The following is a 24645-nucleotide window of genomic DNA, read 5'->3' on the forward strand; positions in this document are numbered from 1 at the left end:
CAAGGATCAAGATGCAATCAGAAAGAAATTAGGTAAAATGACTCAGGAAAAAAGTAAAATAAAAAGGAGTGGTAAGAATAACGGGCTCCAGAAAATGTAACTAGCTAAACTACTTTTTAACGACTCAGTGAATCAACTGATAATCATATAATGATCAGAACCGCTTCAGCTTCAGGAAATCCTAAGAGAAAACTGATTAATGAAGTTTTGAGTTGTTTGTTCCTGTCAGTGAATCACACTGACGTGCTGCTGTGTGTGAAACTAGTTAAACAAAAACTTGGGTTGTTCATTACATTACACATTATAAATAACTTTGGCAGCAGCACACTGTTAAATGTTTGTGAACTGGTTAAACAGGTTAAATAGATTTTCTGGGAACCAAGTCAAATTAAGATAACTCCTGTACTCACTTTTACTCTTTACTTTCACTTTTACTTACTACCCTTCAACTACAGCTCTTCAAAGAACCTTAGCCTCAGTTTTGTTATACTGGCACTCTTATTAGACACCAGTGTTCATGCATTTCTCAGTTTGACTCAGTATTTTAGTGAGAATTTTGTACAGAAACTTTTCAGTAAACATCTCTGTAAGTGTAAAAATATTCAACAAAAAGTCAGATGGCTGAGATCAAAGTAAGAGAGAACTCTTTGGGAAAGTTCAGAAACTACTCTGTGTTTTTGATTCTCTGCCAAAACAGCTAATACAGTGATTTAATCCAGTGCTTCTAGTTTCTACTTTACTTTGATTACATCACTGAAACTTTTCATTTTTCTACTTTCTTTTTGGCTTCTATAGCTCACTTACATATAGACAGAAAAGGTAAAGGTAAACATATACTTTTTTAAAACCCTATAGCAATAAGTGTAATATATGGTATTTTTTTTCCTCTCTGAACTTAAAGTTTCAGGGAGACCTAAAGTTATAAGAGCTAGAAATGACTCACAAGAAAATTACTTTCTTTCCTACTGAGAGAAAAACAGCTTATGGGGATTTTGCCTGCCACCAATGAGAATCTACGTTGATTTATTGAATCTGCTTATCATCAGTTATATCAGATCAAATATATTTCCCATTTTTCAGTGTCACATTTAGATTACAAAGGTCATATGAAGCACAGGAAGAAATTATCTTTTTCCGCTTGTGACTGATTGACAAACATGATCGTCTGTCATAAGTTTAGTTTGTTGCAATAAAAAAATATTGTGAAAACTAAGGGTTGCCAAAGAGTTTCTTATTTAGTAAGTAGGTGGTTTTGCTGTCTAAACCACACAAGTTCTTTTCCCTCCATTTCCAGTCTGTATGCTAAGATAAGCTAAGCACACTCCTGATTTCTACTCGTTAAACAGATTTTTAGGTATCTTCATCCTTTCATCTCGTGTGTGTGTGTGTCATCTTTAGTTAATTAGTGTAATTGCTTTATATAGCACATTTTCTGGCTCCGTGTTGCCTAATAACCCAACTTGTCACATGATCCACTTAGTTAATAGCTGACACACATTAAATATTTGGAATTTTGTTACTGGAAACTGTGCATCCTCTTCTTTTATTATGTATTTTCCCAAATTTTCTTATATATTTCCACACTTTTCTCAATATGATAGAATTTTTAATATACATACACATTTTTCAGTCAGTGATTTCCATTGATAGAAATCTCCAAAAGTTGATTCTGTTCATCTGGATATGAAAAGTGGCAGGTTAGCCTTGTTAGACTGTGAGATTTCCATCTGTAATGGGGGACAGCTAAAAGCTGATGTGTACCATAAACCTACGCATACGGATCAGTATTTAAGGTTCGACTCTCATCATCCACTGGAGTATAAACTGGGTGTCATCAGGACGCTACAACACAGAGCGAACACCATCCCCACAGACACAGCAGCCAGGGAAGCAGAAGAACATCACATCATCACATCAAGAAGGCCCTGAGTAAATGTGGTTATCCCAGCTGGACTTTTGTCATTTACACCTACAGGCCAGTGGACACTCTTTCAATGATGAGGATGTGCACATCCTGGACAGGGAGGAATGCTGGTTTGAGTCAAGGAGGCCATTTACGTGAAAAGGGAAAGACCATCTCTGAATCGAGGAGGGGGCCTAAGGGTACATCTTTCGCCATCGTACAATGCTGTGATTGCAGCCATTCCCCAACTCTCTGTGAATGGTACTCATGGCCATTGATCAATGGGCTTTGATCAGTGGTTGTTGATCAATGGTCATGAGAATTTGCATAATTATGATTAAGGAACTGACCTCCCAGCCCATTGTTCCTTCAGTGGGCTGGTTTCAGTCATTATGCAAATATGCTGTTTACCTGCATGAATGACGAAACGTTTCTCCCACTGAAAACGTTACGTCCAGATGAACAGAATCAACTTTTTGGAGATTTACTTACCTGGATGATTGAGCATGCATTAAGATAGAAATCTTGGTTTTTTTTTTGATTTTCTGATAAAACTGAGCAAAAAGATTATTAAGATCTCCTACAAATCATCTTGTTTTATTCTTGTTGTGGTTAATTTTATTTTAATTTTATTTTTAATACGATAAAAATGTTTCTGTTTCTTGTTAATCATTTATTTAAAAGGTTTTCCTGAAGGAGGCTTTTGAAAGCCTTCAGTCAACATGAAGTTTTTCTGACTACTACTCTGAAGTCTCAGTAGGACCACTGGTGAGGTGCCAGCAAACAGGTGAAAAATATAAAGTTAAACAAATGAATAAATTACAATACAATATTTGGGGGGGAAGGCAAGGAAACATACATGTGCTTGTGCTGGCACATTTAAGTAAAATTCAACTTCAACCATTTTTATTCTTTTTGTTTTTTTATTGTGTGTTGCTATAACTTATTTTGGCTTCTAGGCTGAAATAGGTTAGAAAAAGTTTGAGAGCCAGTGATGTATACTGTTATACAAAAGTGTTTTTGTCATTTATTCAGCTTAATAAAGTGTGTACTTAGAGTCAACTAACACTGCATATGTTTGTGTGTTACATTAATACTGAATTCTTTAATTGCCCATATTTACATCATTCCCTTTATTTTAGCTTATTTGTAGGGAGTTTTACCAGCTCTTAACAGTGTGCCTTGGCTTTAGACAGTTTTGCTATTTTTATGGCTGATTCATTAGTTTGTGATGTGGGTTTCGCAAAAGGGCAGAAATGAGATATCCAAACTGGAAAAAAAAATGTACCCTCTGGGCAGTAATAATATTTATGTGAGATTCCTGTGAAATGTGGCCAGGAGCCAGAGTGACTCTCAGACTCATAAAATGCAAAAGTTTTCTTCCCAGGCTGAATCATGAAGGCCATAATCTGGAAACTGAAAGGATGACTGGGTGAACTTAAATACAGACACTTGGGCATGAAAAAAAAAATTTGAGCAGAATAAAAGTGCCTCAGTTTATTTGTGTACCTTCGGACCGCTCTTTCCGATTGGGCCTTGCTGTCCAGGATAACCCTGAGGAGGATGAACAAGAAATATTGTTCTCAGATTTTTTTAAATCAAAGGAGAAAAAAGAGAAATGAGTTCAAATATGACGTGAAGAAGAAAATTATATAAAACAGTGAATTCGGGAAATTTTAGAAATGAAAACACTAAATAAGCCGCTTTGTACTAGAGCCTGAAGCTTAGGAGCTTGTGTCACTTTAAAAGGAGGAGTCTGAGTGATATCATCTGTTGCTACGTAGATGGAACACAATTAAATAAAGGAAGATTAAACCACAAGGCAACCCTTGACAGAGTCACATGTGTACCGCTATAGTATGCGTCAGTATTTGTTGTAATGGAAACCCGAAGAAAAGAGAAACGTGAATCTCCTCAACCCAGGAAAGGTTTATGGAATTATATCTGTGACTCTGTTCTGTGTAATGGGACAGTTTGAAAAGCGTGTTTGGAGGACATAGGAAAAAAAAAGTTGTACGTTCTGCCTTTCGTGTAGATTTAATCAAATTCACAGCTCACAGCTAATGAAATTTCCTCCTGCTCATTTGCTAATAGAGGTAAAACTAACTACTGTGCGTCTCAGATTGAGCAAACTTGGGACTGCACAGACAGAGAAGTTATTAATACACTTTTATGCTGATTAAAACAAGCATGCCGAGATATTTGAAGATATTTTGTCTATTGCATAACATAACTAATGCATAATTGAATAGAGTCCCAGATATATATTAATACACCAGAGAAACTGCATCATCAGATGTCTTAAAAACCTTTGATACAATGTTTTGAATCGGTTTTTTGATTTTAAAAAAAATTGCCAAGAAAGGAAAGGTTATGGAAGTCAAATGAGATTAAAATTCAAATCAAATGATGACACATAGAGTAAATGTTAAGATGTTTAGGTAGTTTCCATGACCAGTAATGATGTGTCTTACAGTGTAGCCTCTCTCGCCAACATCACCTGGAAACCCAGGTGCTCCTGTTTGACCCTGTTGACGAAGAACAAACATGTTTAGATCGACACCAAGACAGCTGTGACTTTAACCGGCACTGCTGGTTAGCAAAAAACTGTGCAATAAACAGCTAGACATAATGCAGAAGAATAAAAAGAATTTTATTTTTTTTTTAAGCAAAGAAACTGTCAGTTTTTGATCATAGACATTTTAAACCACCTTCAGTTGTGTGCCAGGGGAAATCACCAAACATTTTCTTTTTTGAAGAATTTAAGTACGTGATACTTATATACCTTTGGTCCGTCTCTTCCCTGAGGACCTTGTCTGCCTTTGTCACCAGGAGTGCCCTAAAAAGAAGAAACACATCCATCCAAAGTGCCAAAAACTAATAAACCACCAGAGCATTCAAAACACATGGTTAAAAACTTTATTATATTATTCAGTGTAAATAAATTCATAAAATACAGAAACTTAAAATAAAAAAAAATCATATACACACTGTATACACTTTAGTAACAAGTACTGATTGTTACTGTTATTACTTGTTAAACCAGTATTTTATTCAATAATTTATTAAGAAAAAAACAAAACAATAAAAATCAGTTTATTTCCATGTCTTTATGGGCCTATTGACTTGGCCAAATAAATAAATAAAGATAAAAATTGAAAAGAACCACTAATATTTGAGTTTATAAATACTGATACTAATAAATGATTAATAAAATAATTTCAGCATTTGCCTCATCAAAATGTTACTGAACATAAAACACAGCTGCGTTGTTGTATTCCAGTCGTGTAATCATCATGAGGACATAGTTATTTATCACTCTTTTTTTTTCTTTTACCTTGATACCTTTAGTCCCTCTTCCTCCAGCAGGCCCAGCATCACCACGACGACCCTGAAATAACCAAAAAACTCAATTACCACCTTTTCCAGTTGTGTGGCTCCATCAGCTCATCAAGTTCTAGGGTTACATCCATGTCTATAATATTAATCTCCCCAATCCAGGGTCTAGCCAAAAGTAAAATGTGGTGATTTATGGTGAATTGTGGCACTGAAACATTAACTGGAAAATGCTGTCTCATCCATTCGTTAAAAATTGCATCATCACTTTATAATTTTAGTTAATTGTGTCATTTATTCATTTATTTTTTGTCCTAATTTGAACATCAAAATTTATGTTCTTTCCTGAGTCAAAGTGAAACTTTGTGCCTAATATGAAGAACGACTCTAGAGGTTTGAAAGAAATTGTTGTGTTCACAAGAGCAGGATTCTTTTGCAGGCAAAAACTCTTCAGTGATTTACCATGTCACTACCCGATCCGTACCGGAAACCCGATCCGTACCACGCATGTGCGAAAGGCATCTACTTCCACTCGAAGCATTTTATTATAGTTACGGGTCAGCGTATCTGTTAAGATGTTAACAATAATAAGTATCTGTTAAAATGTTTGCAATAATGAAACATTTCAATACAATGTAGACCAAAAAAAAAAAGTTACGGATCAGGCCTCCCCAATCCTTACTCACATGTTCAAAAGTCAGACCGTACAGATCCGGTCTACCCGATCTTACCGCCTACGTGCAGATGTTCTCTTCTTCTTCTGTTTCGTTGTGTATGCGTGTTAAATTTGATTTAGTAATAGTCGAGTGTGTTTATGTTTGTCTATGTGGAGAGGATTGATTGGAATTGTGACGATGATGTCCGCTATCACTGTCAATTGTCAGTAAACACTTAATTTGGCTGATGAATCTTCACGTGACTCATTACAAATGTTTATTTTTAGACACAATAGGCTTGTATACGGAGGTATCCATTGTTTAAATGTCCCGGGCAGTCGAAAAGGAAATATGTCCAGAAATACTAGGAGCTTACTTGGCGCTAACCATGTCATTGAAATACATTAACTGTCACAATGTTGGCAAAGAGAGGAAGTGACGAAAGATTCTCGCGTGCGTGGTACAGATCGGGTAGCGACAAGCATCATAACAGATGAAGTAATCATCTTGGCCATCATGTGAGATGGGCTGTGATAAAGTGCTAATAACTCCTTTCATACATGAGCAGGGAACTATATTATTTAACTATGGTAGTAATAATATTTTAATATTTTATTTTATTACCAGTACGGATCTCATAATACACATAATGTTTGGAAGTCAAAAGGCACTGCATATCACCCTAAAACACCAGAGCAACATTAAAGTTTGGAGGTGGGAATTTCATGGTTTCAAATCTGCAACCATATACCAGGATGGAACAAGGGTGGAACGTTTCAGCAAGACAGTGATCCCAAACACACAGGCAAGGAAACTCAGTTGGTGTCAGAGAGAGAAAATAAAGCTGCTAGAATGGCTCAGACCTGACCTGAACCCAATGGAAAATCTATGTAAAGAACTAAAGCTCAGAGTTCATAGAAGGAACTCACAGAACATCTGAATTTGAAAACTATGTAATGGAGAGGGCCAAAATCACACCTGAGTAATGCTTGCGACTAGTTTCTCCACACAGGAGACATCTTGTCACCGACAAAGGCTTCTTTACGAAGTATTACATACATTTCAGTCAGCGTGTTCAATATTATTTTCCTGTGCCATTTCTCATTATTACAGATAACTTTGAACATCTATGGTTTGTTTTCTTAGCATGTGTGGATTGAATGGGTTGTTTTTGTGCATGAATAAATGTGTGTGTGTGTGTGTGTGTGTGTGTGTGTGTGTGTGTGTGTGTGTGTGTGTGTGTGTGTAACTGCAGTTAGGGGGTCATAAAGTTTATTATCAGGAACTGCCAGAAAAATCCCCAAAACCCCAATCTGCTATTTAAATGTGTCATTTGTTTGTTGATACTCTGGGTGATTTCCAGGATAATGACACAACCTCTGTTGTCTCAGTCTGCAGTGGGAGGTGGTTTCAGTTTCATTTCCTGAATGTGTCAGTGCATGTCAGTGAAATACCTTAAATTAATCTAATTTAATCTTTTTTTTAAAAATGTGCCTGCATAATTTGCTTGCTATGCTTACATAGCATCTACAACAGTTGAAATCCAATTATTAAAGCTTTTCTGTGTAACTTTTGCACTGTTTTTTTTTTCCAACACGGAAACCCATTGATTCAGTGTAGACTAAATAACATCTGCCAGTTTAAAAATAGTGTGACTCATCGTGGAGTCACGACTTCCTTACTTTCACTTTTATCAGAATTAGTCTGATTTAGTTGAGCTGAAGCAAATGTTTCACTAAAAACCTGTTCTTATTCAGCTTATTGAAGTTTAGCTTAGATGTTAAATTTTCCACCACAGAGAGGCTGAGAGGTAGCTGTGTTCCTTACAGTCTCACCAGGAGGTCCGACTCCTCCACGGGGTCCCTCCAATCCCATGTCACCCTGTCAACAAGAAGAGGCACTGCAATTATTGGCTACTTGAGCTGCTAATAACACATAATAACTGCTGGGCTAAACAAATGCAAAACAGTATAAAAATACAATGGTTCAATGTAAATCTGTAATTTAAAACCATAATGTTTTTAAATTAATTATATATTTATAATAAATCATATAAACAGCAATAGATAGATCTAATAATTATGACGTCTACCACAAACTAATATTATGAAGCCCTGAACTGTAATTCTTTCAGCATAAAATCACATAATTTCAGGTCAAATGAGCTTTCTTTAAATTATTATTATATTACATGTCACTTCAGTGAATTTTAAACTTACTGATGGGGTTGATGCAATTGATAATTACACTTCATATAGTTCTCTAAATGTAGCTGTTGCAGGTATTGCAGTCTGCTTAGGTATTGTCTGTCTATCATTATGCAAATATTTTGCTTATTTATTGACAGGAGCATAGAAGACATTTAAACAAACAAAAATATTGTAAATAATGCACAGAAAAAAATAATGCTCCAAAGGGAAGAGATGCTGTAACTTGTAAATAAATACCTGACACTGTGAAAACATTATGTCAGGTATGACATTGTGGAAATACTAAATGTATACTGTAATCAGTGCATTAACTCAACAGTGATGCATCTATCAACATCCCTCCAACCACATGACTGAGGCGAGAGGGGTGGGAGGGATAGAGTGTGCGTGTGTGTGTGTGTGTTTGTGTGTGTTTACCTTTAGACCCACATCTCCAGGCTCACCTGGCTCTCCTGGAAGTCCAGTTTCTCCCTGACAGATTCAATGAATAAGCTTAGGAAAGTTTTAAAAATCCTCACAGATGGAGCTGCAGCTTTACGGAGCTTAACTCTTTGGTGAAAAAAAAATTTCAGTTATTACTTTAAAAGGTTTTAAATGAAACTTAACAGCTCACTCTCTGCACTTATATCTTTTAATAGTCACAATAAAATGTAAACGTAGCCAGTTAACTTTCACTTCAGGATGGACTGGTTAACTCACTGTGGCTCCAGAAAAACCAGAAGCTCCTTCATCTCCCTCAGGACCATGGTCACCCTGCAAAATGAGGTCAAAGGTTACAACAGACAAGGGCAAAAACATTTCCAAAGCTTATACTCAACACTCACTCTCCTTACACAACAAAGCAGTTTCATAGTCTTAAAAATTGCAACAGCTGAAAGTTATAAACAGTGAATTTTTGATATATGGTGAAATCAATTTAAAAAATAAAAATAATGAAATTATTGGAATGACTGATTATATCTTAATCCTGCTTTAGTTGGGGCACCTCGAGGTGTTGTGTAAAATAACACTAAAACAGCAGAAAACCCTTTTTTCCCTTTTCCTGTCATAGACAAGATTTTTTTTCTGCTTTAGTCTTTAATTACTTAAATTACCCAAATTACTTTAAATTTAATTAAGTTTCAAATGAAGAGCTTTCACTTTCAGTTTGGCTTCAGGTTTTTAACAAACTTTCCTTCACTGCTTATACCTCTTTTACTTTCTGTTTAGCTGACTGGCTTTTATGGTCGTTAAAACTCAGTATTTTCAGTTTCATTTTATTTTTTCTTTAGTTTTTACTTTCACTCTATGTTACAACACCAATGCTGTCATTACTTTCACAGTGTTATGGGAGCTACAAATGTAAATACAAGCTATTTTGCATGGTAGTATCAACTGTGACTGCTGTAGCATGATTTACTCACCACTGGTCCAGTATCTCCTCTCCTTCCCTGAACACCTTTGGTCCCTTTATAGCCCTAAAACACAAAACGGATAAATAACCAGTAATTAAACTACTTGAATATGCAGCTGCTGCTTTAGTATCACTTTAATCAGGCATTCTTGTCATAAACAAACATCCATTATTCATGTTTAAGACTTTTACCTCTCTCCCTTGAGACCCTGGTTTACCAGTTTTACCCTGCAGGCCTCTGGATCCCTGAGAGAAAGAGAAAAGGAATCAGACTGTGGAAAACAAAAACTACAACATGAACAAACCTACATTTGACCCTAGTTTTGGATCAGGCCATGCAGTGTAAGAATGAAACAAAGGGGCCATTGACTGCATTTAGCCAGTGATGTGATGCAATGTGGCTGTACCTTCGGTCCTGTGAAGCCAGCAAATCCAGGCTCTCCGGGCTCACAGTCACACTCTGTTGGCCCCACCTGCCCAAGCTCTGCATCGCCCCCTGACTCTTCTGAGGAGCCAGTGTCAGGCTCATATGGCACCTAAAACACAACATTAACAAATATTATCACACCTATGGTGTCCTTCAAATTTAGCTTCACTACACCCAATGCCCTGCACCTGCATAGACATGGTTTTGTAGACATTCCTGATTCCATTTTCCTTGTTTTAAAGAAATTTAAATCAAGCTGCTACAATTTTGCAGTGTGATAAGAGAACAGTTACCAAATCAACCTCATAGTAAGATTTGCTTGACTTAAACTAAAATGGACACATTAAATTAATTTTAAATCTCATTATTGGTGAGGAATATTCAATAATCATAATTTTATATTATTCGTAAAAATCTTTTCTTTTTTTTTAATCGCTTATTGGCCTTGTGCAGTGCTTCAGATTAGCTATGCTTTGGAACAAGTATGTCATTTTCATCATGAAGAACCACAAGTTGCAGAAGAGGCTTGATGATATAGGGTTATGATTCTTGTAGGTTCAAATCCTGGCCCTTACTTTGGAGCAATTACTGACCGATAGTTCTGGCAGGCAGTTTGCTTTCAGCATCACTAAACAAAAATTGTAGAAAATCTAGCCCATTACAGAAGACTGCTGGTAATAATATTTAAGTGCCTCCAGGGGGCAGCCACCCGCCTGTGACCTGAAGTGGACACTCCACCCTTTTCTAGCTGAGAACCATGACCTCAGACCTGGAAATGCGGACATTCATCTGCCAATCACCTCACTTAAAGCTGGAGGCTCCCACCTGAGGGAGCCAACAGAACCACATCATCTGCAAAAAAGCATAGATAAGATCCTGAAACCACCAAAGTACAAACCTTCTGCTACTTGCCAAAGTCCAAAACCCATAAGGAATAAATCCGACTTATTGCCAACAATGCAGACCAAGCTTTCACTTGGCTGTACAGGGACTGAATGACCCTTAACAATGGGCTGAATGCCCTTTAATAGGAAGATTTTTATGCAAGAGAGAGGTCAGGTTTTTATGAATGCTATATGAAACTAAAACTCAGTTCCTATTTATGTTTAGCAGATATGAAATTGTTGAGGGGCTTGGAACAAAGAGAGCAACAAAGAGCATTGTTGTTTTTTTAAAGCTCTCTCTACATTTCTTCCTGCTGCAGTTTAATATTGTTGTTGAGCTATCCCTGACACTCCAAGCACACAGCTGTCCCACCTGCACGATCTCAGTGTCCTCTTTGGCATAGTGGGACTCAGTGGTGGTGATGTAGGGAAAGGTGTCCTCAGTGATCATGGTGATTTGGGTGGGGATTGGGCCATAAGTGTCATAATCCTCCTCCTCGAATATCTGGTCCACATCATAGCTATGAGTCGGCTCTGGTGGGTATTCTAAGGAAATATTAAGACATTTAGTTTTGTTTGGACTTTGTGGTGCATTGTTACAGTCAGCAGTCCTGGTCTGGAGCCCCGAGGACTTCAAACAGTCAGAGAGTGTCCTCTGGTACAGTTTACACTAAGTGTGTTACTGATCTCACCTGGCTGAGGAGCAGCTAAGTTGTCATAGTGGTCAACTGCAGAAGACTCTTCATAGGTGTGTTCCTCACCTGAATAGACATGCAAAATACATGAGGTAAGAACTCAGTATGAGACACATGGGAAAATGTGACTCGTTTTAGGGGTATGATTCCTGTTTTGAGTGTGCACGATCCCGGGTTCAATTCCCTGATGAGCCCTTAACTTACAGCAAATGTGGGAGAATAAAAATTGCATCATACTGTACATACAGATCAACAACTTCCAAAAACATCTCTCCTCTCTTGCAGAACTGTGATTTAAGTCAGTGCATTAAAGTTAACAAATAAAGTGAAGCTAAGATCGGAAGGGTTTTTTTGTTGAAAAAACAAAGAAACAAACAATAATTTGTGGTAATAATTGAATAAATATGAGTTTGTAATGAATATGTGATAAATTTTGTGCTCGCCTAACAATGCAATTCATTTAAAGTTGTTACTTTTTTTCTCCACATAAGCCTTTACTTGACTACGATATTAAACAAGAAAGTTACTAATGAGTTGTGAAGGTACTTTTTACTACTTAAAAATAATTAAGCAGTGTTTATCATAATTAACTGTCGATTAGTTACCTAGAAGAAACCAGTTTACAATATTCCTCAGCTGGATTCTATAATTGCGTTATCTGTCACCTGTTGTTCTTTAGTAAAACAAGGCTAAACAGCTATTGTTTCACCTGAGGTTAAAGTTAAATCAGTGTCAGCATGAGGAAGCCCTGACCTGAGTGGTATCCAGAAAATTCCTCCTGGCAGTGAGAAGAGACGGCAAACAGCATGAACACGAGCAGCCCCGAGAGGAGCGACGCCTGCAGGGTACACATCAAATACAGCAGATAGACTCATGCAACACAATTCACCATTTCACACAACCTGAATGAATATTAAACTGTAAACTAAGATGTCACTGCTGGATGAGTTTATTTTCTGACCCACTGTTCCTACTACAAGTGCTGTTAGCTGTATTTAAATAAATCCCTTCATTTGACTCTATTAATTAAATTAAATTAGGTTTAATTAAATAATGAAACCAACTAACTTTTGATTGGCTGCTTCTTGCACACTAAGAATTTGAATGGCAGGTGGGTGGGGCTCCTGTATTCACAAACAGTTAAGTGCATTTAATGACCACCAGAGATGGGCAGTAACGTGTTATTGTAATCTGATTACTACAAAAAGTAATTAGATTACTCTTACTTTCCCGTAAGCACGCTGCATTACTGCGTTACTAAACCGTGATTTTGTGTGTGAGAGTGTCTGCTGACAATGACGTAAGCGCGTGTGACGTCAGTGGCAGCAACAGATGTGTAAATAACATCTGAGCAAGCACCTGGCCTTCTGCCACGGGAATGTGAAATTCACAGAGAAAGCGCCAGATCCCCCCCACTGACAACTGCAAGAATCACTCGTCTGCTTGACTTCTGCATTTCTGTCATTGCAGGTGCTCTTTGGTCTATCCTTTGAGGGATAGGTCCCCGTTTTAAATCGTAGACAAGCCCTAACTACACAAAGACTGTTGCAAACTATTCTACTTTGAAGAGTGCCCATGCTGAACCTCATGTTTTTAGATTTGAGTCCCTTGTTGGTATTTTTTTTTTTAACGTTATGCACAAAAAGGGTATCAATTAGCTGTCAGTGAGGTAGCTCATCCATCTCGTGATCCATCATATTTCACAGGCTAAAAACAAACAAATTATTCTACAGGGACTGCAGCAGTGCTTCTTTCTCTGTGAAGGGAAACTGTAAACAAACAAGGTAAAAAAAAAAAAAAGAAAAGAAAAAAGATTGCAATCATGCTGATGTCGTTTTGCACCACTTTGACTTAGCAAAGACTTGTTTGACCTCATTTTTTTACACTGGGAGTATTTTGACTGCTTTATAGGGGCTTTTTAGTTCCAGGGGACTTGATAAGTCAGATTCTTTCTTCCATTTACTCAGTGCATCATGTAAAGTGTTTTTACATTGTAAACTTTTATATAGGATCCAACCAACTTTATTTTATTTCAGAAAAAGAAAAAGTTTAGAGTAATCATGAGCTGCATAAACAGCCTAAAGGGAGTGTTAAGTATATTGATCAACAGAAATTCAGCATAATTCAGCTCTAATTCCAGTCTTCAGTCTTGTTGCCTCAGCTCAGGTGACTGATTACTGTCAGGTTTTATGGCTCTGCTTAGACCAGTGACAGGTGTTATACTGCCCTCTGGAGCTAGCATAGTAAACTACTGGTAGGATACTGACAGAATACAACCCTATGGCAGTTTTTGTATTAGCCAAACAAATTTTTAATAGAAAAACAAAACTCCTTAATTCTAAAGGCCTTTGTTTATTTCCATGTTATTTTTTCCAGCACTGTAAACGCTATGTGCAAATATTGATTTAACCCACACGGTCAGTCTGATTGAATGAGTAATAGGCAGGTTATCTGTGAAGCCTTTCCTGACTCACAGTGGTTTTTCATTCATTCACCTCTAGGCTGCATTCCTGAAATGCTCTTTTTGAAGGACTTCCTAAAAGGACCATCATTGGCTTCAGCTTATTCAAATTTATGTTGAAAGGTTATTAACTAAAACTAATAACCATGTTAACCAGTTTTAGCAGAGCTACACTGGCATAAGAAAATCTTTGCACAAGTGATTTTAAAATACTCCTTCTTGTATTTAAAGTCTTTTTTTATTTTATTTAAAAGTTTACTTTAAGTTCTAACTCACAGCCATAGATCTTACACTGCCACTTGTTGGACAACCAATGACAAGTATCAAAAACATCAGAAGTGAAGCAACCGCTTTCACTGATGAACCTCCTGACCTCAGAGCAGAACTTGATGCATCAAATATGATCAGAGAAGTGTTTGGGTGGGCTACACCAACAAAGGAGAATCACTGTAAAGGACTCTTTATTTGCAATGAGGTTGCTGAGTTTTGAGTTGCTGCTGTTTGCCTGAGAATTAAACAGACTGAGGTTTCTTTGTCAGGAGGAAGACTGCTGAGCACTTCTCAGACTCATCTGACATTCCTGAAGCCTCACTGTGAGGCTGCAGACCAGCACAGGAAAACCTGCCCTGTACCTGGAAGGCTGTGTATTAGATTTTAACACAAGGTCACTGAACTGGATAAAAGGAAGATAAAAATGACCACAACCACATTGTTGTAATCATTTCTGAAACCTCAGATCAAACCTGTTTGAAAAAGAATTTTGGGAAGATTCAAACCTTGAAAAGGTCAAATGAGCTCAGCTTCTCTGGTGTTAAAGAATCCCTCACTCTTATATTGTTTCTTTATTCAAGTAACAATTTATTCATATAATATTGATCCGAATAAAGTAGCAAAAAGAGCTCATTATCCAATAATTTAACAAGAACATTTGCCACATTTCTGCTAGACAAATGTTGCCTTGTTAACCTTTATTAGAGGCTAGTTTGTGCATGAATTTAAACAACCCAAGAGAACAGCTGTAACAGACCATACAAGCAAATTCAAACCCAATTAACTCTGCCCTGTTGGACCTCTGGGGCTGTGAGGTAGTGAATACTCTCACATTTCATATTTAACTTTTTTGTTCATATTTGTCGATTGCTATAAAGAAACAAAGGCTGCTCCAACATTCCCAATGTGTGCAAAATCTATTTGGTCACATGGCCAAACATTACACCATGTACAAATTTCCCTTTGGCTTTGTTGTGAATTCTAGAGAAAAATCCAAAGTCAGCAAAGAATCTAAACAAAGCCTGCTCTGTGAATTAAAAAGCTTCCCCAGAACCTAAAACTTACCCACAAACATTCATCAGAAATTTCTGCTCAGCAAAATGACTCCCACACAGATGACTTACTGAACAGCTGAATACAGAATTAGTTTATGATGTATTGCACCAAAATGACTTTAAAAATGAAAATAAATTACCACAAGTTATACTTCAGTAAACAACAACAAAAAAGTTTTTTAGATAAATTCTGTCTGCAGATTTTGCAGATTTAGACGCTAACACAAACAAAAAGAGAAGATCTGCATTTTTAATATGGAAGTTAAATTAATTATATTGAAATTTTTAAGGCCTATATCAACATTTTAAGGTCTTGCTAACAGCCTGAGAGGCACTTTATAGACTGTCCAGTGGACTAAGGACAAACTAAAACCTTCCCCTGATTATTTTACCATAAACAACATTTAACAGTTCCCTCAAAATGTGCAGGGCCAAATCCACATATGATGATAATCTCATTTTACCTTATCACAGGAGGCCCCCATGGTGCTGCACAGTGATTCCCTCTAGACCAGACCTGCTAAAGGATTCTTTGGGGATATGGATGAGAACAAAAACAGCCAGATTTTACGTTCCCTGAGGAGTTTCCCTTACACTATTATCACCCCAACGGTTCCCCCTGTACTCTCGTCTCTCCAGGATCCGTCAGGTTCCCAGGCACGGACGGGATCCTGTTAGACTTTTTTTGTTCTTCTCGTCCTCTATCTGTGCTTCTCAAAAGGGTGAGAAATACCAGATCCAGAATCCAGCATGAGCAGAGAAAAACCAGGACAGAAGGTAGATGAATAGATTTTGGGGTTTTGTGTCTTCTCATTAATGTCTATATCACATTTCCATGTGCTGCTGTCTGGAGTTGCAAAACAGTTTTAACATCTGATTAAAAAAAACTGTTTTGAGGATTGTAATCATCTAGACCACAATTTGCACCCATAATCATGTCTTGTATTTCCTCTCATGAGCTAAATAAAAAATGCATTCAAAATAAACTGTGTCATTTAACGATTTTTCAAGCTTCAGTAAAACTTTTTCAAATTAGTTTAGTGAGGAACACATTTTACCCTCAGAACAAGGTTTCTTAAATCAAAAGACCGAATGTTTTGCTGTGTTGCAATTTCAAACAATGATGTCATTTATGCCAACACAAATAGATTGTGTGACTATAGAGACAATTAATGATAATAATAATAATTTGTTGTATAAATTGGTCATTTTTATATTCTTCAACCTAGGAACAAGAATCACAGGTGCATAGTTTTGCAACTATTCTTCAGTGAGCAGTCAGATTTAGTTTTTATGTTCTTCCTGAAAGTCTGAACTCTTTATCAGACTATTAATTTAAATATCTGTAAAATGATCACCCTACATTTGCTTGCAGTGTTTTTTGTTTTTTTATAAACAGACCGCACAAACCCCCTTTACTCCATTTTCTTAATGACTTTCCAGGTAAACACACCCAAACTTACAGCAAAGACTAAAGGCCAAAAAATAACCTTTGAACTTATGGTGAAAGTAGGACAGTTAAGACACTCCTGTCTGAGATTCCAAGTTATCATTAAAAAAGAAAAAAAAAAACCCAGCCAATCATGCAGAGGGAGGTAAGATGTGGCTGTGTTGTAAAACGCCAAAGTGCTGATTGAAAATGGTGTCAGTGAAGCAAAATAAAACTCAACCAGTGAATGTTCGGTTTAAAGACTTTATTGCGTTTAAATCTTTACAAAATGCGTCAGTGTGTAAACCTATTTTTAGTCTCGCCTTGTGAACACTGCGACTTCAGAGTCGACTTCAGTCACTGCAGATTCAGCACTCTCACTTCTCCTTCTCCCTGTCTTTCTCATCTTTCTTCTTCTTCTTTTTCTTCTTTTTATCGTGGTGGTGGTGGTGGTCATCTGGGGAATGGGAATCCCTGTGAAGATCCAAAAAGTCCAAGTTAACTCTGCAGTATGCATAATACATTTTGGTGTTACAAAACAAGATATTTTCAATCATTAACCCTTTAAGACCTACCATAGAACCAAGTCCGCCAGAGCTTATAGTATATTTTTACATGCTGTGGAGCCATTTTTTGGAGCATTTCAAGTTGCTATACATCAATACAACCATTATAGCCCAAATTTTAATAATATGTATGCATTAAGTGCATAGTAATTACATAAATTGCAAAAAAGTGCAATAAACTACAAAAAGATTGAAAATTGTTTTTGATTTTTTTAACATATATTTCTAGTTAGAGAAATTTAAGAGGCTTATCCCTCAAAACTGTAAATACAAAAAAGTTGCACAAACTAGTTTCCCACCAAAGGAAATTTATTTTAAGTGTCTTCATAGTTTTATTTTTGAGATACACCAATTTTCATATACTGCAGGAAAAACGAAAAAATATATTATAGTGCAAATTTGCAAAAAAGCAGCATATGCATCAAAATAAAATATTTCCAGCAGTGCAATATGAGTCCTCAGCATCCCAGAAACGTCACAGAAAGTCATAAAGTCAAACATAACTTTTAAAAACACAAGTATAGGCTCATAAGGCCACAATGGTAAAAACTACATTTCTGCAAAATGACGTCACTTCCGGTTTCGGGCAGGTCATGCGGTCATGTGACAGTTCACGCTGATGGACATAGGAAGTGTTACAAACAGCTGATCGGATCGGCAAAGCGTGTTTCTGGAATATTATGTTTTTGTTGCTGCAAGTGCTTTTTATGCAGTTTTTGCAAAGCTTTATGTGGAAGGAAACTGTGACCGAGGACAAGCTGATGGCATAAGATGTGAGTACAACTCCTCCGGTTTCATATGCAAAAAAAATTATTGCGCTAGCTTACGTGGTTGCAGTGCTACCGGGATTTAAAAATAGTTACGCAAAATGGAGCGTGTCCGCTCCGACCGTCTTTAAAGGGTTAAGCTGTGAAGATGATGCAAATTATGTTATGTGGTTGTTTCTGTAATTGGTGTGTGGTATACAAGAGCTAGAACAGAAGATAGAACTTCCCATACACATCCACAACCCTTAGATAAGTCCTTTCTCACCTGTCCCTCCTACTCTTCTTCTTCTTGCTCTCCCTTTCGTGGCTTCGCTCCCGGCTGCGGTGACGTTTACTGTGGGAGTGGTGAGACTCTGAGGATGGTGAGCGTCTTTCATCCACCTGCCGCCTGAAAAACAAAACAATTTTAAAAAATTGTCTTTAACCTATAAACTCCTCTGATGCAATATCTTAATCGTCAATGAAGCATAAAAGTGATCATGAGGAGTGCTTCGTGTACCCGTGGGAAGACTGTTCCACTCTCATCGACTCCTCTTCATCTTCCTCCTCTTTCCACTGTCTGGCAAGTTCCTCAGAATGGACGTTGATCACCTCTCTGATCACCTGCAGGGCGATCATAGAGACCACATTACTGTTTCCTAACCTTGGTTCAAACAGGAGGACCGACACGCTGAGCTTAGCATCAGATTTTCAGTTCGGAGATTCCCAGGCAGAGTTTATTTAGTATTCCAGTCAGAGTTATCATAGTTTAGCATTTTCTAATTAGTTTCTTTTTTTATTTCATTTTGACTTTAAAAAAAAAATAAAAATCTGTAGTTTCCAGTTGACTCTCTTATTTCAGTTTAGTTTTTAATGTTCAAAAATGTTTCGTTTTATTTCTTCCAGTCTTGTTATTGCTACAGTGTGAAGGGAATATATTAGAGCCAAGACTCTGGAAAATCAGTGCAGATATTATATTGAAAAACACACTGAAAGCAGTTAAAATCCCGAGTTTCAATAAACATGTCTATTAATGCCACATTAAACAAGATCTCATCTGCCGCGACCGGTTATGGTGAGAGAAGGAAGACAAGAAAACTACTTATAAAACAAACTTTGCCTTGCTTCCCATAAATGTTTACCCTGCTCAACAGAATAAGCTAACATGTCTTTCAAAACTATACTGCTCCCACCGAAAATTCTCTGCCTGTGTGAAACAGACACACGTATTGTTGAGATCTGGGCAGTCAGTCAACAGTCAGATGACCAGCATCTTGCTCAGTAGAATCGAAACTGAATTCTTCGCCCTCTTGTCCATCAAGATAAAGCCTGTTTTGTCTCTGGGCCTTTTGAGAAACTGTCCAAATTGGAGTTGGGTAGGGTGATGTAGCAGAAAAACTGATAGTGGAGCAGAGGCTGAGAGTTTTCTGAGGAAAAGAACTACTCAACAATTTATCAGACAGTCCGTTCTTTTGCTGCTTTGTGGAAGTCAAATGATATAAATTTAAAAAAAGCGTGTCCAGCTTCATGAACACTATATGTTGAAACTCAAGAGCACAATAATAGCTCCAGTAACTGGATTTCCAAATCAGGCTCACCAAATCCACTGGTCATTTATACTGTGCTGTCTTTCGTTTTCACCATTTTAAAGTACTGTTACTTTTGACATTTCCAACTAAAGATGGGAAAAGCGGTTCTTGTGATTCACAACACCCTTCATAATTTAAAGAAAAAGTTATTTCACCTTCATCATGGATTATATATAAATGAAGTAAATGATTAGAATCAGGACAACACTTATTGTTCTTTATCAACTCATCTACCTCAGTGTAGGATTTCTTGGTGATGTGAACATTTTTGGCTCTGTAGGACTGACGCCGCCTCTTGTAGTCCCTCATTTCTGCCATCAGCTCCAGTTTAGTCTTTGGTTCATTTTGTTCTTCACCTGAACAAAAACACACACAATTTTTATGTGGACTGCACCAGAGAAAGCCAAAAAAAGTTTTCCTTCACTAAAATTACAGCAACTCTAAGTGTAGAGTTAAACTTAGTTAAATCTCACCTTTTTGGAGTTTGGACACCAAATCTACGTAGAGATCGTCGTTGGAGGACGATGCTTCCTTCTGTTCATTGATGACGCCGACCACATGATTGTACAGAGCCAATCGGTCGGCAACAGTGAGATCACACACGGCTCGCTTGTGGTTCTGAGGCACGTCGACCGGCTCACCGGAGTACTGACCTGATAAAGGATCAGACAAGTTTTACAAGCTAAGTGAGAAAACACAAACTAAACTGACAAGATTTTAGTTAATTTATCTAATTTCAAATCCTGGACTTCAACCTCAAAACAACCACCTGATCACTCAGAGTCAGAGGTTTGGGATAAGTTAAAGTTTTGCTTGTTTGGAATCCTGAAAAACAAAAAATTCAATCTTTCTGGTTTCTCTAAATTTCTAATTTTCTCTGCAGGAAACCCAACTCTAACCCCAGATGAGTCGCCAATAACCTGTTTGCTCTTAAGACATTAATGAGGTTAAAAAAACCAAAAGCACGTCCACATAATGCAAGTCAAATGGTTAATTATTCCTAAGATCACTTCTCAAAGTAGCTCTGTATTCAGCCAAAATTGGATTCTACATAAAAGTAATTTGGTTTTAAGTGTTAAAGTAGAAAATCATAAAAGGCGAATTTACACCATGGACCCTGTTCTCAAAAAGTGACATAGATTTAACACTGACAGGAAATAAGTGCTTAAAGTTTTTTGGGGTTTTTTTTATGTTTAGCGCCATCTTGTGCCAGCACAGAGCATGACATCATTGGGTCGGTTGGCTGCAGTCAATAGACTTACATTAGTTTATGTTAGCTAACTAGTAACAGGACCAATAACTGAGGGGAAAACATGGGGACTTAACTAAAAATCGGTTTAAGGGGGTCACGTTTGTGCTGCCCCCGGCTGTAACAATGAGTTTTATGTTAAAATCAAGGAATAAACAGTAATTGGTTGTTTTGCTAGCTGCACTAATAAGAGGAAATTCACCTGTTAGCTCTAATGTTAGGGTGAGGAACAAAGACAGAAGTTACTTTAAAGTTTAGTCCCTAGTTATTACCTAACATCAATGACTGATAACTTAGCATCAGTAAGGAACTGTGGCCTTCTACTGGAATACTTTTAGATGAAGATTTGACAGAAAGCAGAAACTACATAAGTATTTTAAACATTCAGTCTAAATATGACTGATGAGTCTACATGTATGGACTTTCCCCATCACATAAAGGGAAAAGTATTTGTATGTTCAAGGATGCAGATGTGACTGATAAGCTTCCCGCACCCAAACCCCTGTGGTTTGAAAGGATATGACAGTAAAGGATATGAGGCATGAAACCAGTGGCAGACCTCTCTAGAGCCCATCTCCTCTAATACTCACCCCAATCGCTGCAAACAGAACAAACAACACATGGATGTTAGGAGCAAAACTAGAAAAGACGTGCTGATCCTAAATTGATATTGTAAAAGCTCCTCTTTTACTAATTACTAGTACTAATTACTAGTTACTATTTGGTGAGGGTGAGAGCCAAAAAAGTGAACAATGAATTTACAATGAGTTTAGTGAGGACTTTAAAACTAATGGCATTTTTCTTGGTGTATAAAATTAAACATCTGAATATTCAAGAATAACCCTGTAAAGCATGTTTATCACTGGAGAGGCATGACCCTAATCCTAACCATTCTATCTGACCATGTCAAAGGGGGGAAAAAAACTAACTTTTTTCTTTTTCCAACATCTAACAACAGGTCTGGATTCTGAATGTAGGTCTGGTGGCGGGGTTGAGTCATCGCCAATGATGAGTTGGCGATGACAGAGTTAACTTTGTACCTTTGCTTCTAGTAAATGTACGTTGGTGTGTTGTACTTAGAAAAATAACGCACAGAATAAAATGAGCCGCTACCTTGCCAGAAGACTCCTTCCATCCTCATCATTGGTGCAGCAGATCTCGCCTGTAGGATCACCTGATGCTGGGTGGTTTTGTCTGCATGATGAATGAGAACAGAAAAAACATTACTAAAACATTCCTGACCGAAAAATTCCATCCTTACCTTCCTTTCTACTACAAATGAGTTCCACTACGCGCCAAGACAAAAGCATTATTACTTAACGTTCAAAGAACATTTAGTAAACAATGAAATGAAGGAGACATATGTTCTTTTTCCAAGAAATAAAAAAAACCAGTAATATTCAAAATGATTTATATAATTAACTAGATAAAAATGGCTTTCAACAGGGCACATAACAATATACATCTTTTTTACTGCACTACAAACTTTTTAAAGTACATTTAAAAAGAACGAAGAAAACTAAATTGAGTGTTTCTTGTTGAGATTGTTTTATTTCATTTTTTTCAAAAATGAATTATCTCTTCCTTCTTTTAGCAACACAAGTTGCAAAACTTCAAAAGAAAACAGGTGGTCTTCTAAAAAGATCTAATCTCACTAGGGTGAACTTTGGTTATACTAAAGAAAGGTGATAATTTCCAGAGAAAGTCCTCTGTGATGACTTACCCATTGTAAAGCTTCTGACGCTGGTGTTCTCATAGCTCACGGAGGGGTCGTACATCTCCGCCTGCAAAGTAGTGATAAGCTTTACAGCTCTTTCAATTATTAAACACAACTTTACATTAACACTGGAGGTTAGGAGGTTTTCAGTAGTCTGTTGCACAATAACAAGAAGCTTTTGTAGTCTACTTTACTGCTTTTGCCCTGCTGTCTCTGGTCCAATTGCCAGGTTACAGCAGCAGATTCCAGCACCAACACATTAATCTGTAACTAACTGTGTTACCTGCTCCTCGGCAGAGTAGCCCATCTTTTTTAGCTTGCAGGAGGCTTTGTGCTTCTCCATGGTCCTGACCGGGACCCTGTGGTGAGGGTCATAGGGACACTGCTCCATTGGTTCCTGAGAATGCAAGCATATTACATTAGCAAATAATGAATTTAAATTAACATCAGGTATGAATTACACAGAAGCATTATTAATATACCATTGCTGTAACACAATTACCTTCTGAAAGGTTTTATTCTGCAGTGTTTATTAAAACTGTTTTATAAGGACTAAACAACCTCATGGCCAGAATTCAATACAATCTGAATTGTGTAAATATGTATGAAAGCTAATAATAAGCATATTTTCCTATGATGTAACAACTAGCACCACAAATTAACCCCATAGCAAAACTCGTTAAAATAGGTCTAATTCAAGCTGAGAATTAAATGTCTTTGTAAAAATTGGATTTAGATGTCATTAACTTTTGTCTGCTCTCTCCCTTTGCGTTTTGCCGTTGTTTTTGTATGTCCTTCTTTCCTTGCCAAGTTCTATTGAATGCTGTTCCTAATGTAAAGTTTAAAGGGAGTTTTTCCTTTCAGTCATTGACAAATGCTGCTCAGAGCGGGAATTATGACTTGAAATGTCACTATTTTGAATCTTCAGTACCAGAAAATGATCGCCAAGAAGATACAAATGTATATGTGGTAATCAAAAGAAAGAAAACTTGTACTATTTCATGTAAACAAAGACATTTAAACCAAAGTGTAGCTTCAAAAGCATCCTCGTTGAAACTTTTGAGAAGAGCACATTAAAGAAATAAATAACAAAAAACTCAGGAAAAGAAAAGCGGCCTTAAAAAAATCCGGTAAATATTATAAGATGCAAGCATAAAAACACTATTAGAAGACACATGACATATTAATTATAGGTTTTTTTTTATTACATCAGACGTAGACCACTAAAAAAGCCAAAATAGAACCACATTACAGCAAATAAAAGTGCCAATTGGGCGAGAGCAACCAGCAAATCTACCACCAAGCTTGAGTGACTTCAGAAAAAAAAATATTAGAAACTCACCGAAAACGCCCCAAACTTAGCTTAGCTTAGGCAGCAGAGAAAAACTCCATTATAGTCACTTAAGCAAATCTCTCTGGACTCAAACTTAGTTAAACGCTTAAATCTGATGCTGCTCTATTGCTGCTACGGAAAACAAAACATTCCGAGAAGGTTTTCTGCTGTTTTGACTGAACAATAAATGCTAACATTAGCCAAACAAACGCTAGCTACCTGATTGGAGTTCTTGTAGTCTAGCGACCATCCCAGTGTTTCAAATATGTCGTTTATCTGTTTTTTGCACTTTTCAGTAAATTCCGTCAGCTCCTGAAGACGCTCCATGCGGTCCTGGAGAGTTAGCGGCGGTAATGAATCCGACATGATGGGTTTTTATATCAAAATGAACAAAGATTTTCCCTTGAAATCATCACAAGGATCGTTCACTGTACTGGAGAGCGGAACATCCTGCGCGCAGTGATGACGGAAGAACAATAGCGATGCATGCTGGTAGTTGAAGTCCAATAGTTGCTATATTATATTATATTAGAGGTGTGGACTCGAGTCACATGACTTGGACTCGAGTCAGACTCGAGTCATTAATTTTATGACTTTAGACTTGACTTGAAAAAATGTTCTAAGACTTGTGACTTGACTTGGACTTTTACACCAATGACTTGGGACTTGAATTGGACTTGAACCGGTTTACTTGAAAAGACTTGATATTTTACCCCAAATATAAAA

General features: G+C 37.1%; 2 protein-coding genes across 2 annotated transcripts in view; both read right to left on the minus strand.

The window, feature by feature from the left end:
- Positions 1 to 15775, minus strand: part of LOC309718021 (uncharacterized protein) — a gene marked incomplete at its 5' end in the record, with an annotated part of 31453 nt that extends 15678 nt beyond the window's left edge. The window contains 14 exons of the mRNA XM_082552963.1: positions 3413 to 3457; positions 4378 to 4431; positions 4689 to 4742; positions 5241 to 5294; positions 7723 to 7776; positions 8523 to 8576; positions 8805 to 8858; positions 9509 to 9562; positions 9691 to 9744; positions 9906 to 10034; positions 11183 to 11355; positions 11502 to 11570; positions 12258 to 12342; positions 15755 to 15775. Of these exons, the coding sequence (XP_082409089.1) occupies positions 3413 to 3457; positions 4378 to 4431; positions 4689 to 4742; positions 5241 to 5294; positions 7723 to 7776; positions 8523 to 8576; positions 8805 to 8858; positions 9509 to 9562; positions 9691 to 9744; positions 9906 to 10034; positions 11183 to 11355; positions 11502 to 11570; positions 12258 to 12342; positions 15755 to 15775 (954 nt within the window). The remainder of the gene's footprint in view (positions 1 to 3412; positions 3458 to 4377; positions 4432 to 4688; positions 4743 to 5240; positions 5295 to 7722; positions 7777 to 8522; positions 8577 to 8804; positions 8859 to 9508; positions 9563 to 9690; positions 9745 to 9905; positions 10035 to 11182; positions 11356 to 11501; positions 11571 to 12257; positions 12343 to 15754) is intronic.
- A 1194-nt stretch (positions 15776 to 16969) lies between these two features.
- Positions 16970 to 24380, minus strand: snrnp48 (small nuclear ribonucleoprotein 48 (U11/U12)). The gene is made up of 9 exons (XM_082551168.1): positions 24139 to 24380; positions 22870 to 22983; positions 22593 to 22653; positions 21983 to 22063; positions 20094 to 20273; positions 19855 to 19976; positions 18552 to 18655; positions 18318 to 18440; positions 16970 to 17193 (listed from the first exon to the last, which is right to left on the minus strand). Exons 1-9 carry the CDS (start codon positions 24283 to 24285, stop codon positions 17097 to 17099), a joined length of 1029 nt encoding a protein of 342 aa, XP_082407294.1. The 5' UTR covers positions 24286 to 24380; the 3' UTR covers positions 16970 to 17096.
- Between the last annotated feature and the right edge of the window lie 265 nt (positions 24381 to 24645).

This window comes from Aulonocara stuartgranti (genome assembly GCF_965226115.1).
Source record: "Aulonocara stuartgranti genome assembly, chromosome: 11".
Classification (NCBI taxonomy): Eukaryota; Metazoa; Chordata; class Actinopteri; order Cichliformes; family Cichlidae; genus Aulonocara; species Aulonocara stuartgranti.